The sequence below is a fragment of the Homarus americanus genome, unplaced genomic scaffold, assembly GCF_018991925.1.
Source record: "Homarus americanus isolate GMGI-L3 unplaced genomic scaffold, GMGI_Hamer_2.0 scaffold59578, whole genome shotgun sequence".
NCBI lineage: Eukaryota > Metazoa > Arthropoda > Malacostraca > Decapoda > Nephropidae > Homarus > Homarus americanus.
Window position 1 is genome coordinate 5365003 of NW_024712913.1, and position 19975 is coordinate 5384977.

General features: G+C 40.0%; 1 protein-coding gene across 1 annotated transcript in view; it reads right to left on the reverse strand.

Annotated features, from left to right (window-relative positions):
• Positions 1-19975, reverse strand: part of LOC121864724 (endoglucanase 4-like) — a 45343-nt gene that overhangs the window by 12154 nt on the left and 13214 nt on the right. The window contains exons 9-12 of the mRNA XM_042363887.1: positions 6302-6390; positions 5232-5325; positions 4970-5028; positions 208-326 (exon numbers count right to left, since the gene is read on the reverse strand). Coding sequence (XP_042219821.1) covers positions 208-326; positions 4970-5028; positions 5232-5325; positions 6302-6390 — 361 coding nt within the window. The remainder of the gene's footprint in view (positions 1-207; positions 327-4969; positions 5029-5231; positions 5326-6301; positions 6391-19975) is intronic.

The window sequence follows — 19975 nt, forward strand, 5'->3', positions numbered from 1 at the left end:
ATATATATATATATATACATATATATATATATATCGGATACTAGCAGCAGACTATATAAAAGTTGTAATACAATGCACCCACCCGAGATATGATACATATTCACCACAATACACAATACATGACACATATACACCACAATATATAACACATGACTCATATGTATACAATACACCTGACACATATTCACCACGATACACAATACATACTGGTAGGAGTTTTGTGCGTCTGGGATGGAAATGTCGTAGTCCAGACGGTGTAAGTCAGCGAGGTGATAGAGATGCATGGCCACGTCCAGAAGGTTGGCGGCGTAGGGCGGATTGTGTTTCTGGGGAGATAAAATTTGGGAAAATAAATATAACTTGAAAAAACACGACATTTCAAATAACTTGAATAACTTCGTAAGATTTTGGGGGTCATTCAAATTAATATTTCCTTGAAGTTACCTGTATATTTTATGAATCACCTGTTCTCTGTAACTTTAAATATACACATAATTACTACTGTGTTACTGAATAATTTAGGATAACCATTGGACATTGAAGTTTTGTCATATATTTGCAATTATTTGTGTTCGTGGTGTAAGTGGAATAGATATGAAGTGCCCAAGGGACTAAGGTGTAAATTAGGTCTTTTTGACTGTTTAGAATAGCTGAGCTGAGTCTGTTGTTGAGACTGTAGGCAGGTTTCTTTATATGGGGGTAATGAAGGCAGTGTTTGATTCTTCTATTCTTCTCTCAGAATGTCAAAAAATTGCTGTGTGTGTCCCGTTGGGGTGAATTTTACTATTATTATGTTCGGAATTGAAATTATCTAAGACTAAAGGAATTTGTTGAGAAGATTTAAATGTTAAAAATTGGACTTCACTAAAAAAATTATGGGGCAGTGGTAAATGCATATAAGTAGGCTTGTAGCCATGTAATCTTGTGGACAGAGAGAAGTGCGTTGGCTAGTGTAGATCTCAGAGGACTACCCATGGCTACGGTAGCTATGTATCTGTTGAAGACATAAGCAGTCATCGGCTGCCAAGTAGAAATGGTCATAAAACTAAGATTTATTGAATTTCTTTACTTTATCAGTTATCCTAAACAGACTGCACACAATTACAAAAAGCCTAAGCACATGAATATTTCACGAAATTGGTGCAGTGTCTAACCTTGGACTGGTTGGTGGTGAAGGTTGCTAACAAATGAACAAGGCATTTCCACATATCATAATTAAATGGCTCACCTGCTGACAAAATGAAACTAGTGGGAGAGCTATCTTTGTAGCTTTTAGGGATTAAGAACCATAGCCAGGGGCACGACCATATCTCTGATTACACTCCTCATTTACTATCTATCCTCCCAAGTCGCGGTAAATACTCGGAGTGGTGCTATAATTCGTCCCCCCAAAAAAAACTTGATCTTGTGTATTTTAGTTACTAATTATTGTTTATTATTATTGTAATGGTACTCAGAACTCGACTAACTTAAATATCTACTTTGCAAACAGTAGAAGTATGAGAAACAAAATGGATGATATTAGGGCCTTGGTATGTACCGAAAAAATCGATAAAATAGCATTCACCGAAACATGGATAAGCCAAGACTAATGTGAGTTACCTGTCGAATACCAAATTGCAGGTTACAAATTATTCCATACCTATATGCAGATTAGGAAAGGAGGCTGAGTAGCAATCTATGTCAGGGATAATCTGAAGTGTGAAATAAATAAGGAAATCAAAACTGAGCGGAATACAGAAACAATTTGGATAGAATTAATCGATGGTAGGGAAAAATTAATCACAGGAGTAATATATAGACCTCCTAATCTTGATAGAGTTAAAGATCGACTTATTTGGGACGAAATGCGCAGGGCTTTCATACATAGCAAAATCTGTATAGTAGGCGCCTTTAACTTTAGCCAAATAGATTGGATTGACCTTACAGGTAACTCAGAATCAAAGGATTTTCTTGAAATGATCCAGGACTGTTTCCTAAGTTAACATTTAACCGAACCCACCCGGGGTAATCATATATTCGATTTAGTTCTGTCAAACAGAGAAAACCTCATTAGTAAAGTCGAGGTAGGGAACGAACTTGCAAACAGCAATCACAAAGAAATTAGATTCCAGTTAGAATTTTAGGACAGCCGCAAGGAAAATTCCACTCAAGTCCCAGATTTCAGACAAGCAAACTTTGATAGTTTGAAGAGGCAGCTGAGGGAGGGGGTATTACGCTTGGGGGGTGAACAACATGACCTCACATGAGGTGACCTCACTCAATGTACCCACAGAAGGCGACCTCACCCTACCTGGAGACCTGATGGCTGAGATTGACCTGATAACGAGATCTAAGGTTGCTGAGTTCCACGACAATTTAAATAATGAGCTACTTAATGCACAAAGGCAGAACATACCATACAAAAAACTCAGATCAAACAACAATGACCCTAAATGGATAAATAATTATTTAAAGAACATTATTGGACAAAAGAAGGCTATAGATAGGAGAACAAATCGTGGTGAAGTTTACTTCTGAGATTACTATAAGGTATTGGCCGGTAGGGTTAAGACCGAGATACGAAAAGCCAAGAGGAAAAATGTGCTGAAGATGGCAAGTGAGGCACAGTCAAACCGCAAGGGATTCTATCAAATATATCGAACTAAAACACGAGAAAAGATTGGACCAATACAGTCAGATATCGGCGAGCTAACTGATAACGACTGAGAAATGAGTAATAATCTGAATAAATATTTTTCAACAGTTTTCACAACCAAAAATTTAAACATGATACCCGAGGCTCCGACTCTATACAGAGATAGTGAAGAATATAAATTAAGCGAGATAGTAATGACTAGTAACGATGTTAGTCAGCAAATACACAAACTAAAGCTTAATAAGTCACCAGGTCCCGATGAGATATTTGCCAGAGTATTAAAGGAATGTAAGGAAGAGCTTAGTATGCCCTTAGCAAAGTTCTTTAACATGTCCTTAAAAAAGGTTTAGTGCCTGTAGGTTATGTATCTAAGCTACTGTGCCGAGTAGCAAACTTGTATAGAAGCTACTGTGCCGAGTAGCATCTATGTATATAATTACGTGGCAAAACTGCACGTGTTATGTGGCAACATTGCCCCGAGGCTGCCATATGGCAAGGCAGTCTCAGTCTGACTCCGTGCCTCGTGCAAGGCACACGCTAGTCACCACTTGTATTTCTCCTATCCGTTAATAAATTGACTTCAGTGTTACCCGGTGTTTCCCTACCCATCACTGCCTTCTTCAGGGAACACTTGGAACCTTCAGTGCCAGAATCATGGAAGATAGCGAAGGTAATACCGATTTTCAAGAAGGGAGATAGACTACTATCCTCTAACTATCGTCCAATCAGTCTAACATCAATTGTAGGCAAATTACTGGAAGGAATCATTTCAAACTCTATTCTAAATCACCTGGAAAAGCACAGATTGATCAATGATTCCCAGCATGGCTTCACAAGCGGGCGTTCATGTCTAACTAATCTATTAACATTCTTTTCATTAGTTTTCGAATCAGTGGACGAGGGGCACAATTATGATGTGGTATATCTCGACTTTAGCAAAGCCTTCGACAGAGTCCCCCACGAAAGACTAATAAGAAAAGTGGAGGCTCATGGCATTAAAGGTGATATTCTAAAATGATTTAAGGCGTGGTTACAGGATAGGAAACAGCAAGTGAGCATTAACGGCACTAAATCCCATTGGAGCAACGTCACTAGTGTAGTTACCCAAGGCTAAATACTTGGACCATTATTATTTATTATATACATAAACGACATAGATATCGGCGTAGACAGCAACATAAGTAAATTTGCTGATGACACTAAAATAGGACGTGTAATTCAATCTGACGAGGACTCGGCAAAACTATAGGAAGATCTAAACAAATTTTTCGAATGGTCTGAAAAATGGCACATAAATTTCAATGTGAACAAATGTAAAGTATTGAGTATAGGAGATGTAAACAGGGAAACCAAATACCAGATGAACAACGATGTTATTCAGAAATCCGACTGCCCATGAAATTTAGGAGTAATGATAAATAGGAATCTTAAGCCAAGTAAACAATGTGTATTTGCTCGAAACAAGGCTAATAAAGTACTTGGGTTCATACAAAGGAGTGTTAGTTACAAGACTAGCGAGGTCATCTTATAACTATATCTTGCGCTTGTGAGACCTCACTTGGATTACGCAGTTCAATTCTGGTCACCGTATTACAGAATGGATATAGAATCCTTGGAAAGAATTCAGAGGAGAATGACAAGACTAATACCAGGCATTAGGAACCTTGAGTACAGAGACAGGTTAAAACATCTTAATTTGCACTCCCTCGAGAGACGTAGAGTGAGGGGCGACATGACCGAGGTGTATAAATGAAAGTCAGGGCTAACAAAGGGGACATTACAAAGGTACTCAAACTATCCAACCAGGAGCGAACTCGTAACAATGGTTTTAAATTAGACAAATTTAGATTTAGGCGCGAAATAGGTAAACATTGGTTTGAAAATAGAGTAGTGGACGACTGGAACAAGTTACCAAATATCATTATTAACTCGAATACGCTGGATAGCTTCAAACATAGGTTGGATGGATATATGAGCAATAGGGGTTGGGTGTATATGGGACTGCCCAGTATGGGCCAATAGGCCCGCTGCAGTTTCCTCCATTCGTATGTTGTTATGTCACACCACTGAAAATTTGGTTTATTTTTACTTAGTAAATCTACTGTTGAATATATATTACATATTCGTGTTTCTCGGTGGGAGCATCAGTACTTAAATGTGAACCGTTATGAACATCAGTCAGTACAGCTGTGAAGAAGAACATCACATATTGCAGGTGAAAGAGCAGAAGAATTGGGTACAATACGAAGGTAACAAAAAGTGAGACAGTGCAGATGGAACACGGCGAGAATTAGACATTTGAGATGAAACAAAAGGATAATCATTAATTACCCAGAAGACCATGGATGCTGCAGCGAGGGCAGCGGCTGTCTCAGCGGCCAACTCAGTTCCTGTAGGGGGGAGACACGAATTGCTCAGTTATGTACAATGTCTAGTGTGGATGTTTTACATTTCTATCGGGACTTATTTTCACATTTAAATCCTTTATTTGTCACATATAAGCGTGAGATTAAAATGCTTCACAAAACAGTTCTCAGTGACAGTCAACACAGAACATCACCGACACAACTCCTCAGCTCTTCGACTTACTAACCTGGGTGAGCTTCATCAATTTTATATGAAGGTCTCTCCATGGTCATCTCCTCAGGTCGTCCCCAGTAGGCATGATCAAGGTCGCTGAGGCCCACCTGTGTATATGATACGCCTCGTTTGTGAAATTGTCCAATAATGAACTAGGCAGTCATTTTGCCCAGTTCGTGAAATGAGTTCCTAACGTAACCTAATTTTGCCTAGGTTAGGTTAGGTTAGGTTAGGTTAGGCTAGGTTAGGTTAGGTTAGTAGCGCATTTCACGAACTGGGCAAATTGATTCCCCAGTTCATGAATTGGGGAATATCATAAAGCTATAAACATCTTAATCTGTAACTGTTACTAAGTATTAAGTGTTAATTTGTCAACAGTCATTGTTGTTCATCTAATTTGCTCTTTCATTCTTCTTGGTTAAAGTTGTCCTGCTAATGTTTTTTATCATTTTTTTTATTATACTGTATGACAAAACACATCAAGTAACCGTTGTTAAGCTCAAATCATATTTGTTCCTTTATGTCGTTGTCCGAACAAATTTAGTCATGTTTAAATCTGCTGCAGTTGTATTACGTCTTCTTATCTTGAAATAATTTAATGTAAATCATCGTTGATGCACACAGAATACTCGTACATTTCAATACACTGTCGTCAGTTCATCTGAGACATTAATTTTATGTAAGCGTTGAGTATGTCCTAGTCCTTATTTTGATTTTCATAATTCTTTAGATTAAAAATAAATGCTCACTTTAATTCGTCAAAAAAATAGCTGGACCTTTATATAATTAAAATTAATATTTTGTTAAATATTTCTCCTCCATAAATGAGAAGTTGTCACAATATTTTGTACACTGATGCGTAAGACAAATAACCCATTTGATCTTCCCTTAACTAATCTAGATGACACTTACTACACCCAAATCGATTACAAAGAAACTAAAAGAGCCTGATCAACTCACTCTGAAGAATGAAGTTTTATTATGACCCACAATAGAACCTTCATTAAGTTGTGTGCTGAAAGTTATTTCTCATTCATTCATAGAATAAAGGCTCCTGTACATTACAAAAAAGAAACAACTGACCTGACCGTAAATTTCATTTTGGTCAGCGTAAGCCTTAAGGAAGTAGTCGATGGCCCACTTCAGTGCTGCCTCACCGTACTCCGTCTGACCTGTGGGTGACACAGTAGGGTCATGAGTATCTCACAACACTCTCTAGGGGACACAGTAGGGTCATGAGTATCTCACAACACTCTCTCTAGGGGACACAGTAAGGTCATGAGTCTCACACAACACTCTCTCTAGGGGACACAGTAGGGTCATGAGTCTCACACAACACTCTCTCTAGGGGACACAGTAGGGTCATGAGTCTCTCACAACACTCTCTCGAGGGGGCACAGTAGGGTCATGAGTCTCTCACAACACTCTCTCTAGGGGACACAGTAGGGTCATGAGTCTCTCACAACACTCTCTAGGGGACACAGTAGGGTCATGAGTCTCTCTCACAACACTCTCTAGGGGACACAGGGCTGGTGAGTCTCTCTCACAACACTCTCTCTAGGGGACACAGTAGGGTCATGAGCCCCACACAACACTCTAGGGGACACAGGGTCATGAGTCTCACAACACTGAGGGGGCACAGTAGGTCACAAGGAGTCTCTCACAACACTCTTCTAGGGACACAGTAGGGTCATGAGCCTCACAACACTTCTAGGGGACACAGTAGGGTCATGAGTCTCTCACAACACTCTCTAGGGGACACAGTAGGGTCATGAGTCTCTCACAACACTCTCTAGGGGGACACAGTAGGGTCATGAGTCTCTCACAAACACTTCTAGGGGACACAGTAGTCATGAGTCTCTCACAACACTCTCTAGGGACACAGTAGGGTCATGAGTCTCTCACACAACACTCTCTAGGGACACAGTAGGGCTGGTGAGTCTCTCTCTACAACACTTAGGGGGACATGTAGGGACAAGTGAGTCTCACAACACTCTCTAGGGACACAGTAGGTCAGCAGAGTCTCTACAACACACCTCTCTAGGGGACACAGTAGGGTCAAGAGTCTTCACAACACTCTCTCTAGGGGACATTAACAGTAGGGTCATGAGTCTCACACACTCTAGGGGCTACGCAGTAGGGTCATGAGTCTTCACAACACTCTCGAGGGGGCACAGCCAGTAGGGGTCATAGAGCTCCTCAACACTCTCTAGGGGACACAGTAGGGTCATGAGTCTTCACAACACTCTCTAGGGACATGGGTAGGTCATGAGTCTCTCACAACACTCTCTAGGGGACACACAGTAGGGGCCGCGAGTCTCACAACACCCCCTAGGGGACACAGGGACAAGGTGAGTCTCTCACAACACTCTCTAGGGGACACAGTAGGGTCATGAGTCTCTCACAACACTCTCTCTAGGGGACACAGTAGGGTCATGAGTCTCTCACAACACTCTCTAGGGGACACAGTAGGGTCATGAGTCTCTCACAACACTCTCTAGGGGACACAGTAGGGTCATGAGTCTCTCACAACACTCTCTAGGGGACACAGTAGGGTCATGAGTCTCTCACAACACTCTCTAGGGGACACAGTAGGGTCATGAGTCTCTCACAACACTCTCTAGGGGACACAGTAGGGTCATGAGTCTCTCACAACACTCTAGGGGACACAGTAGGGTCATGAGTCTCTCACAACACTCTCTAGGGGACACAGTAGGGTCAGTGAGTCTCTCACAAACACTCTCTAGGGGACACAGTAGGGTCATGTAGCCCTCACAACACTCTCTAGGGGGGACACAGTAGGGTCATGAGTCTCTCACAACACTCTCTAGGGGGACACAGTAGGTCATGAGTCTCACAACACTTCTAGGGGACACAGTAGGTCATGAGTCTCTGGCCAACACTCTCTCTAGGGGACACAGAAGTCATGAGTCTTCACAACACTCTCTAGGGGACACAGTAGGTCATGAGTCTTCGGCCAACACTCTCTCTAGGGGACACAGTAGGGTCAGTGAGTCTCTCACAACACTCTCTAGGGACACAGTAGGGTCATGAGTCTCACAACACTCTCTAGGGGACACAGTAGGGTCATGAGTCTCTCACAACACTCTCTCTAGGGCACATGTAGGGTCAAGAGTCTTCACAACACTCTCTAGGGGACACAGGGTCATGAGAGTCTCTGGCAACACTCTCTAGGGGGACACAGTAGGGTCATGAGTCTCTCAAGCAACACTCTCTCTAGGGGACAGTAGGGTCATGAGCTCCTCACAACACTCTAGGGACACAGTAGGGCTGCGAGTCTCTCTCACAACACTCTAGGGGACACAGTAGGGTCATGAGTCTCTCACTCTAGGGGACACAGTAGGGTCATGAGTCTCTCACAACACTCTCTAGGGGACACAGTAGGGTCATGAGTCTCTCACAACACTCTCTAGGGGACACAGTAGGGTCATGAGTCTCTCACAACACTCTCTAGGGGACACAGTAGGGTCATGAGTCTCTCACAACACTCTCTAGGGGACACAGTAGGGTCATGAGTCTCTCACAACACTCTCTAGGGGACACAGTAGGGTCATGAGTCTCTCACAACACTCTCTAGGGGACACAGTAGGGTCATGAGTCTCTCACAACACTCTCTAGGGGACACAGTAGGGTCATGAGTCTCTCACAACTCCATCCCCGGGACAGACATGTGTCTATTTATAATTTCCTAGTAGTTAAAACAGAGAACAAAATATGTAATCACTTCTAACTTCTAGACAGATTTCAGGCAGGTAGTGTTGCCACCATTTAGCAATTAATAAATAATTAAGTGTACAGTCCCCCCAAAATATATCGTTAGATTTTCCCCAGTGCATCATGTTAAGTTGGTACACCTACTTGCTATATCAGCAACAGCTAGAGATGGAGGTAGGATTGGGGGAGGGGGTCGTACTTGTATGGCATATTAAATACTTCATTATAACAAGAAATCCATGAAGCAATTTTAATGTTTGTATCATACTAGGTAGAATTAAAGCATATTTATACATGTCACTGATTGAAATATATATTTAATGCAAATATTTCGGAACATCATAACTGATACTAAGACAAACTTCAAAAACGTCATCTCACCATTACGTCATTGTACTAAAGAAGTTTCATCCATACTGAGTTTGGCAACATGCCTACTCCGGTTGTTCACATTATGTCTGATTTATGAAGAGTGACTAAGTAAATAGTATTTGATATAAGAGTGAACAGCAATAACAATATACAATATATGATTATAAAATTATATATCGGTCTGCATGGGATCTGCTATTTTACTGATATGTAAATTGAATTGGCTTAACAATGAAATATGGTTTCAAATGAAGGGACTTACAGGCAATAGAACCCCCTCCACTTATAGTAAAATATTTGTGGTTTTAAGTTTCAGTGTATCACTAATTTCATGGCGCCTAATCCATCTTTATACTGAGGATTCGTTCACACCAGGTCGACGTGCTACCTCAGCGTTATTGTATAATCTCGTTGTGAAGAGCAATGATAGCACCTTCCACATCTTGCGATGTCTGCCCGATAATTCCTCGCTTTATTCGATGTAAAATCGGCATCCACTCCAAGGCATGTAATATATGATCTGAAACCTCGGAGGCTTAACATCATTCGAAAACATATATACTCATCCGTTCAGAAACAGGTCGAGTAACATTGCTCGAAAGGTCTCGAATCATATCGACTCCATGTCTAACGATACATCTTTGGGGGAGGGTATTACATACCATACATAGTACATGTTAGGCAAAAACAATTATTATTTTCTTTACATTTACTTATATTAATGGCTGTGATATATATGGTTTAAATCGAATTTTCAATGAGACTCCGAAATTATTGTTCAAACAATTTGGCATCATGCAGGCATGCATCTTACAAGACAGGAACGCGTCACCAGTTGCCGACTCACCACAACGACGACCGCTAAGATTTGCATGTTGTTTGCTAACAGTATGTTTAAATATTTAATTTCATCGTATGATTTATAGCTTCTCTGGTGTCACGGGTCGAGGATTTAATAAGCCGATTGTACAATCTTTTCCACTCCCAACTGTTTCAGTCAGCGTAGTCACAATCTTTATGTGTGCCGTTATATGGGGGAGAAATTAAATATGTATGAGTTTCTTGTATGGTAGAATTCAATGTTATATCATCTGATAAATTAGATAGAACGAAGGTATTGATAAGAGACGATGTATTAGCATCGTGTAAGTCAAATATGGTTAAATAGTAAAGTGGAAAAATGGCATCAATGCCAGGCTAAGGACATTGTCTAAAATTCCGGGGCGTCATTAAAATTGTGAGTAGAATGAGGAAGATTACCTGTGTCATTTCTAAGCTCACATTCATAGGAAACCAAAATTAGTTATTTCTTATCTTATCAACTAATATAAAGTTTAATATCCGTTTGAAGGTCATATTTTAATGTGACCGTTCCCGCCTCTTAATTATATATTGAGTTGCTTTCGCACGCTCTCAGTTATAGGGAAATATTGAAATTTGCATAATGAATATATAACATCCATAAAATAAGTTGTATGATAACGTATGAAAAGGCATTTATAAAGAAACTATTCTTATTTGAAAATGTGTCTAGCAAAATCAAGGTAAGACTTGGTGGGGGGGGGGTAATCCTCTCGTGGCATTAGAACCTCTCCCTTCTCTATGGCCGAAGTGTTGGTCGGCAATTTATATTATTCAATAATCACCCTAACTGTAGTGTTAACGACTGTCCAAATAACGTTTAGGGTATTCGATTCAACAAAGGATATAAATATGTTGTTGTTTTTCAACAACTCGTCAACTATTCACAGTGAAAATTATGTTCTGTAGACAACCAGTCAAGGGTAAGCCGAGGTTTTGTTTGTTTTTTCCATCGGGAGTGAAAATGTGGCAAAGTGGATACAGAGACGGGAGAAAACTGGAAACTTGACACAACTGGGTGTGTATGATGGCAAAATATATTTTATGAATGATAATGACATACGCATAATATTATCAATATAAGTCATAGTATTTATGGTCGGAAATTTGTGCCACCATATACGGTCTACAGGTACACGTCGATAGACAGGAGACCCCGTTGCCGAGTTACTACACCCCAGGAAGACAACAGCATTCGGCAGCAGCGGACGACAAACCAACGCTGTTGCTATTCAAGACGAGTCCAGTCGGCACAGACGTTTACACGAGGCGGGAATCCATCACAGGTAGGGAATTGTATTGATTCAACAGGTAATCGTTTATATATATATATAATCCTAGCATAATCTGTGTAAAATTATAATTTACTACTACTGAGGCAGAGACATGCACCAATGACTGTTTGTTACTAATTTGCGCACATCTTTGGAAGAGGAAACAATTGATTAGCTGTGTTTCCTTCACTGTTATCTGATGCAAACGAAACAATGAGAAGACAAGAAAATACTCATTTGAACTTATTTAATACTATCTTCCACGGAATGTCCAAGTACCGTTATATTTTGTATAATTTTTCAAATTAAAGCCGTACAAGAATTATTTCAATATATTATAACCATTTAATTTATAGTCACTATACACAGTTAATCAATGACTAACAGTAGGTAGTAGGCAGCTACCAAACAGGGAGGTACTACCTACTGGGAAGGTATTGGAAGCATAATGTGTTCTCTAATGGTAGACCCTGCTGCCACGTGGCGTCACAAAAATTGTGACCAAGTCCCAGGTTGCTGATCTGACTTTCTGCCTCATTTACACACAATTGCAGGGTCTCAATTGTTTCTCTTACTACTGACAACACACCATACATATATTGTTTCTCACTTTGGTTCTTCTTTTTTATTCTTTTATTTCTTTATGGTTCTTTATTATTATTATTATTATTATTATTATTATTATTATTATTATTATTATTATTATTATTTTTTTTTTTTTTTTTATTATTTTTATTATTATTACATTTTCGCCACATTGACCCCGATGTGGGTCAGTGACCTGTGCCTGGGTGGGCTAATCCCCATAAAAAAAAAATATATATATATATATATATAAATAATGTGTTTTCTAATGGTCGACCCTGCTGCCTTATGTCATCTCGAAAATCGTGACCAAGTCGCAGGTTGCTGATATTTCTGCCTCATTTACTCACAATTGCAGGGTCTCAATTGTCTCTCTTACTGTTGACAACACAACATGTATAACCGTACTCACTCTTGATCTGTCCTATTCTTTCTACTCTTATTCTCCTATATTATCAGTTCGCAATAATATTAAAGCGGGGCCTTCTCGGATGGGTCCCTATGGTAGGGAAGGTTGTGGACCCCAGCGCCGACCTGATCATCATCGACCTACTGGGGCCTCAACTGTCATCACCGCCGTTGCTGGAGGATCGGCTCTTCTCACAGTTCATTTTTCCAACATTCGTGGCCTGAGATCCAATTTTCCTTCTATGGAGCAACATCTATTAACCTCTTCCCTCGACCTCTTACTTCTATCTGAACTTCAACTGACCAAAGCAGCTTCACCCAAACTTTTTCAAGTATACAACCTTTACACCTCCTTCCGTTCTATGGGAGGTGTATGTGCCAACACACGTACACCTTTACTGTAGCTCGACTCACGGATCTTGAATCCCTTCTTTATGATGTCATCTAGCTCAAAATATCTCTACCAACAGTGACTATATTGTTTTTGCTATCTCAATTCTTGCCATGAGTCGTTTTTTTTTCTCCGGGGATTAGCCCACCCAGGCACAGGTCACTGACCCATATCGGGGCCTAGGGGGCGAAAATGTAATGCTATTACTACTACTACTACTAATAATAATAATAATAATACTGCAATAATAATAATAAAGAAATAAAATATAAAAAAGATCAAGATTGCGAAACAATATATGTGTATGTTGTGTTGTCAAGGGTAAGAGAAACAATTGAGACCCTGCAAATTTTTGTAAATGAGGCAGAAAGTTAGATCAGCAACCTGGGACTTGGTCACAATTCTCGTGATGCCCTTTGGCAGCAGTGTCTACCATTAGACAACACATTATGCTTCCACACACGCCAACACCGAGATCCTCTACCTTGGGGATTTCAATGTATATCACAGAAAGTGACTTGGCTCTGCAAGGGATGACCCAGGTGGAGCTGTGGCACTCTCTTTTTCCCCTACATGATGATCCGGAACAAATAATCAAACACCCTACACGTGTTCCTGATCGACACGATCAACTTACTTACATTCTTGATCTTTGTTTTACCTCTAACCCCTCACATTATTCATATTCAATTTCTGATCACAATCTTATTTCTATTAAATCAAACTGGGCACGACCACCTCCCCCACCCCCTCTAAACGCCAACTATGGCACTATCAGAGGGCAGACTGGCAATCCTTGCGAGATTTCTTCTCCGGCTTTCCTTGGGATGAATGTTGCTTTTCCACTCGGGACGTTTCGGTATGTGCTGACATCATTGCTGGGATTATAAAGGGTGGTATGGGTACTATTTACCCCATCTTCTACCAAAACTTTCACTTTACAATCATGGTTTCATCGCTCCTGTTCTCTTGCATGTAGGGAGAGAAACTGTCTCCTGCTATTACCCACTCATCTTTCATTACTTCTAGGAATCGTTGTAAGGTTATTCATCGTAGGGCAACGCGGAATTAGAATAAAAATACCGCTGCCTGACTAACATCTTCTTTTAGTAAATCCATCTGGTTCTTAACCAAAAACATCTGTAAAAACTTTTGCACTCCATTTTTTCCTCCTCTCTTCCGACCTGATTATTCTATAGCCAACTCTCCCACTGATAAAGCCAATCTCTTTGACATCTTATTCTCCTGTAACTCCACCTTAGACGATTCCAACTCTACCGTCCTTCTCCTGCTCCTCCTACTGAACCTATGCACTTTCCTATATTCTCCACTCGTAGGGTTGCTAGTATGTTGTCCAGGTTGGATGTGAGTAAGGCGCATGGACCGGACGGAATACCCCCCCTCGTGTTCTGAGGGAGCGTGCTTGAATTCTGACCCCTGTGCTTGCTCGCCTCTTTCGCCTTTGCCTTAAAACCCAAACTTTTCCTTCTTCTTGGAAGCATGCCTCGGTTCAGCCCATCCCGAAGAAGGGTTACCATTCTAATCCCTCTAACTATCGCCCCATTGTCCTAACTTCATCCTTTTCTAAGATTTTCGAAACTATCTTTAACTCTCATGTTCTCCCTCACCTTGAACGCTTTTCTCTTTTGTTGGATCACCAGTATGGCTTTCGCCAGGCGAGATCTACTGGTGACTGCTCTCCTACTGCACCCATCTTTGGTCAGCCTCTCTTAGGGATTATGGGAAACTTTCGTCGTGGCCCTCGACATCTCCAAAGCATTTGATAGGGTATGTCACAAGTCCTTGCTTTCTAAAATTCCCTCATATGGTCTCTCCCCCCTTTGTTTTCTAATATCTAGCTTCGCTGAGAACCGATCCATGGCAGATGATGTCGAGGGATCGACCTCTCACTCTTTCTCCACCAATAGAGGAGTCCTACACGGTTCTGTTCTTTCACTTCCTCTCTTCTTTCATTTTATCAATGATTTACGGTGACCAGAATTGAACTGCACAATCCAAGTGAAGTCTCATAAGCGCAAGATATAGTTTTGGGATGACCTCGCTAGTCTTGTAACTGACACTACTTTGTATGAACCCAAGTACATTATTATCCTTGATTCGAGCAAACACACATTGTTTACTTGGCTTAAGATTCTTACTTATCATTACTCCTAAATCTTTCTAGCAGTCGGATTTCTCAATGACATCGTTGTTCATCTGGTATCTGGTTTCCCTGTTTACATCTCCTATATTGAGTACTTTACATTTGTCCACATTGAATTTCATCTGCCATTTTCAGACCATTCGAAAAATTTGTTTAGATATTCCTGTAGTTTTGAGGAGTCCTCGTCAGTTTTAATTACACGCCCTATTTTAGTGTCATCAGCAAATTTACTTATGTTGCTGTCTACGCCGATATCTAAAAAAAATTTTCGAATGGTTTGAAAAATGGCAGATGAAATTGAATGTGGACCAATGTAAAGTACTTAGTGTAGGAGATGTAAACAGAGAAGCCAGATACTAGATGAAGAACGATGTTATAGAGAAATCCGACTGCGAGAAAGATTTAGGAGTAATGATAAGTAGGAATCTTAAGCCAAATAAAAAATGTGTATTTGCTCGAAACAAGGCTAATAATGTACTTGGGTTCATACAAAGAAGTGTTAGTTATAAGACTAGCGAGGTCATCCTAAAGCTATATATTGCGCTTGTGAGACCTCACTTGGACTGCGCAGTTTAATTCTGGCCACCGTATTGCAGAATGGATTTAGAATCCTTAGAAAAATATCAGAAGAGAATGACAAAGCTAATCCCGGGCATTAGGAACCTTTAGTACAGAGACAGGTTAAAGCATCTTAATTTGCACTCCCTCGAGTGACGTAGAGTGAGGTCCGATATGATAGAGGTGTATAAATGGAAGTCAGGGTTAAACAAAGGGGACATTACAAAGTTACTCAAACTATTCAGCCAGGAGCCAACTCGTAACAATGGTTTTAAATTAGACAAATTAAGTTCTTGGCGCGAAATAAGTAAACGTTGGTTTGGAAATAGAGTAGTTGACGAGTGGAACAAGATACCAAACATCGTCATTAACTCGAATACGCTGGATAGCTTCAAACATAGGTTAGATGGATATATGAGTAATAGGGGTTAGGTGTAAATGGGACTGCGCAGTATGGGCCAATAGACACGCTGCAGTTTCCTCCATTCTGATATTCTTATGTTCTTTTACATACTTTTGTGATTATTCAATAGGGTACATTTGTATGTAAATAAGTATTTTACGGATTATAAGAAAACTGCCACTGTTCGTTTTACTTAACCTCTACCATACTTAATTGATAACTATATAATTAACTGCTATTACCTAGATTACGCTTTACCTTGTCTACAGTGTTGAAACTTCTGTTTGACATCTTGCCTAATTATCAAGTGATCATTAGAAGTGTTGAAGCAAATCACTATACTAGAGGTTTAAATAATACGTAACATACGTAACATAATCTCATTCGTCCTTTATGTTGCAAAAGGAACGAATGAAATTATTCTATGAATTTCTTCTGTTATGCCCTTATTTGAATTTATCAAGTGCCTTTTTATTACACGATTAGATGACGTTTGTACTTTGTCCTAGTAGTGAAAATTCTTTAAAAAATGGACTAAGTGTTGATTAATCATCAAGTGGTACCACGTAAAAGCTTATACTGTCATCCAAATGGTGGCACACATAATGTCATCATCAAATGACTGAACTTCCCACCAGGGCCCGCCATATTCATGCACAACCGTTACTCCGCTCACACAACCAGAGTAGTTACAGAGAAGTTCGGACATCAGTGCTGCAACTGTTACCCAATATTGAAAACCTGCGTGAAAGCCTAGCCCAGATAGAACACTTGAACAGATGTTTGCGCATCTTGTATGTGATCTTGTCTCCTCCATGTCTTGCAGACTACAGGCAGTTATTGATAAGGATGGAGGCTGGACAGAATATTGAATGTGCCATGTAATATAGATACCACTACTACTACTAATAAAATGATTATATGCAGTAAATTATGCATTGTACTGTACAATGATATTGTGAGATGACCCTGACAGAGCTTAGTAAGATACACAAGTTTGTTTTTATTAAAAAAAATTTGGGGCTGTTGGGTGATGATAAACAAACAAACACAAGCTTAGTGAAACATTCAGTCATGTCCCAGGGTGGGGCAACAGTTGACAACAGGGATGTGTATGTTAGCCACAGTAACGTTGTTATCAGTGTTAGTGGCAGCTTGACCCAAATATGAAATATACGGATGCAGAGTTTGAGGAGACTTGGTTATATAAACTAATTAATGTTCATAGATAATAGTAGATATGGTAATGAGTTAGCTGGTAGAGGTTGAATCACCATAAAGGGGGAGGGGTGGAGAGGAGGTGATGGAAGTGAGAACAATCCCCTGTGCTGTGGGGATTAAGTGGGGTGTCTGGGCTGTCCTTTCTAATTCTTAATATCATATATCGGGATGCAGGTGTTTGAATATACAGTATAGTTATTCTTAAAATAACATTTATAATGAGAATAGATGGTAACCTTTGTGGTGCATTACTAATCTCTAACCTGCACCCTACCGTCATGTAATATTTGTTTAGGTAAATTGCTTCTTCATTGTAATAGGAAAACAATTACTCCACAAGAGCATACTACCACCAAAACTGTGTTATTTGACTGGTCCTATGCATGAATGCACGTGTTATAATGTGTTTTCATGTTTGCTTATCCAGCACATTCCATGGATATTATAGAAACATTAAGCAAATGCCATTGGTTACCTCTACAGTAAGTGGGAGCATACGAAAAAACACTCAATAAATACGAGGCATAAGAGACCGTAAACATTCGAAATAATGAGGATATTTTTAGGCTTTATCATGAGTGGTGTGTGAGTGAAGTTTGAGTATGGAAGTGTGGCGGTGGTGTTCACTAAGAGCATTGTCGCATAATACCTCAGAGACGTCAGGTGTCGTTCATACAGATATAAAATTTTGCGTTAGTTAATAAGATTATAAATACTTATTCTATTGGGTAGTCTGGTGAGCTGGAATCTACGCTATCGTCATTATACCCATTTACTCACATTTAATATAACGCCTGGGAATCTGAGTCAATGTCCACCATTTTACAATATTATCATATATGACTTATGCGATGGCACTAAATAATCTCTTACTAATACGTTCATATAATTTAATCTATTACATGATGTAATATTGTATTCTAACATATACCAAACTCATACAAATAACGTTCTCCCCATATCGTTCTTGCCCCAGGTATTACAGGAGACACGAAATACAGATGGAACTTCTGCACATTTATGTGTTATTTTCATGGTAATGTTATTTAAAATAATTGTGTTTGACAACTGACTGGGTAAGTTTTTATTGTCCGTTACACTATTACTATGATGATGTTTATATAATTTAATTTCAATGCATCCATTGGTCATTGGGTCATAAATACAACCTTGTCGTAAACGGACGCCAAATTCAAAGGCCCCCTGAAGTATGTGACATTGCTTAGGTTTGAGCACATGCATGACCGATACATGTGTCTGCCACCTGGGGGGTGTTATTACAGCGTCCTCTTTTCTAGTAAATTCTGGAAAGTAAATATGCATGGAATGGTTTATTTCCTTTAGCACAAGCTGGGTATGCCCTAATTTTTCGGTAACACCTTCCAGTCATAATTTGTGTTTTGTCCTACGTATTTATATCCTAGCTTAATATATAATGCGTAGTAACTGCACAGGTAAGCCTTAACCCTCTCTCTACACTCTGGCCCTCTACATTCTGACCCTCCTCCTTGAGTGTGCCTCCACCCATTCCCACACAGGTGGGCCCTAGTTATCCCCCCGACCCCCCCTCTCTCCCTTTCTCACGTGAGGAATGCTTCTAATTCACTTGAGTCAACCTCCAGGGTTCACCACAGAAGGGATGAATTGACAATGAAGACTGTACCAGTTGGAAATGGAAAAGCTGTACACTCGGAAACCATATTCTCTAGCCCACCTGGGTCGGTTGTGGAGGTTAGGGCAGTGTCCTTTCTGGACTGTGGCCTACTCTAACTATCACGAGGCAACATACGCACGAACACACACAGTCATAGTACGGCTGTATAGATGACATTATGTATAAATATTGTATATGGCATTTTATACTCTGCATTATCTTCATTATATATGAACACGAAGAAAAATTACCATAGGTTGTAGTTATGAAAGTATGAATGGAAATAAACACTTCCAAACCACCCAGTGAGTCCACACAACGTTTACAGCGCTTGTGTGTGTGCCAGACCACGATGCTTCCACCACACCCCATCATTCGCGTAACTATATGAAAAATCGTGTTTAATTTAACTACATATTTCAAAAACCTTAAATTACATGTGGATCAGTCACTCCTCATTTGACACACTTATAGTGTAATACTTTGACCATCCCACCTGGGCACATGGAGGCCCACCGTAACTCTCATGGGGCAACATACGCACGAACACACAAGTTATGATATGAACCCTTCCAGGCTTCACTATCATTATCATCTTATGTTCATCGTGCTCTGTATCTTGGTAACTAGACATATTGTCAATACATGACAGTGTTATTAGTATAATATTGTAACTTTTTACCTACAGTTATTGTTGTAAATCATGGACAGGAAGGATACATAAATTGTAATATCAAGTGTATGGTTCGCTCAAAGCCACCCCAAGTCAGACAACGCATAACACAAAGTTGCACTGTGTGTGTGTGTGTGTGTGTGTGTGTGTGTGTGTGTGTGTGTGTGTGTGTGTGTGTGTGTGTGAGTGCGTGTGTGTTCTGTAACATTAAGTTTCATCCTTAGTAGGTAAGATGTTTCATAAAGAGGTTTCTCCCATTCGTCATTGTGAGCATCGTCCCAGAGCACATTGTTTCCATCAAAACCATGGTTCATCCTTATTTCCCTTCTTCCGTGTAACTATATCCATATGGCTAAGTGCTTGATTTTCATTTCTTTATTTACCAAAATAATGTGGATCAGTTACTCGTTATTTAACACATACATGCACTTAGAGCATCAAGATTGTTTTGTAGGCAT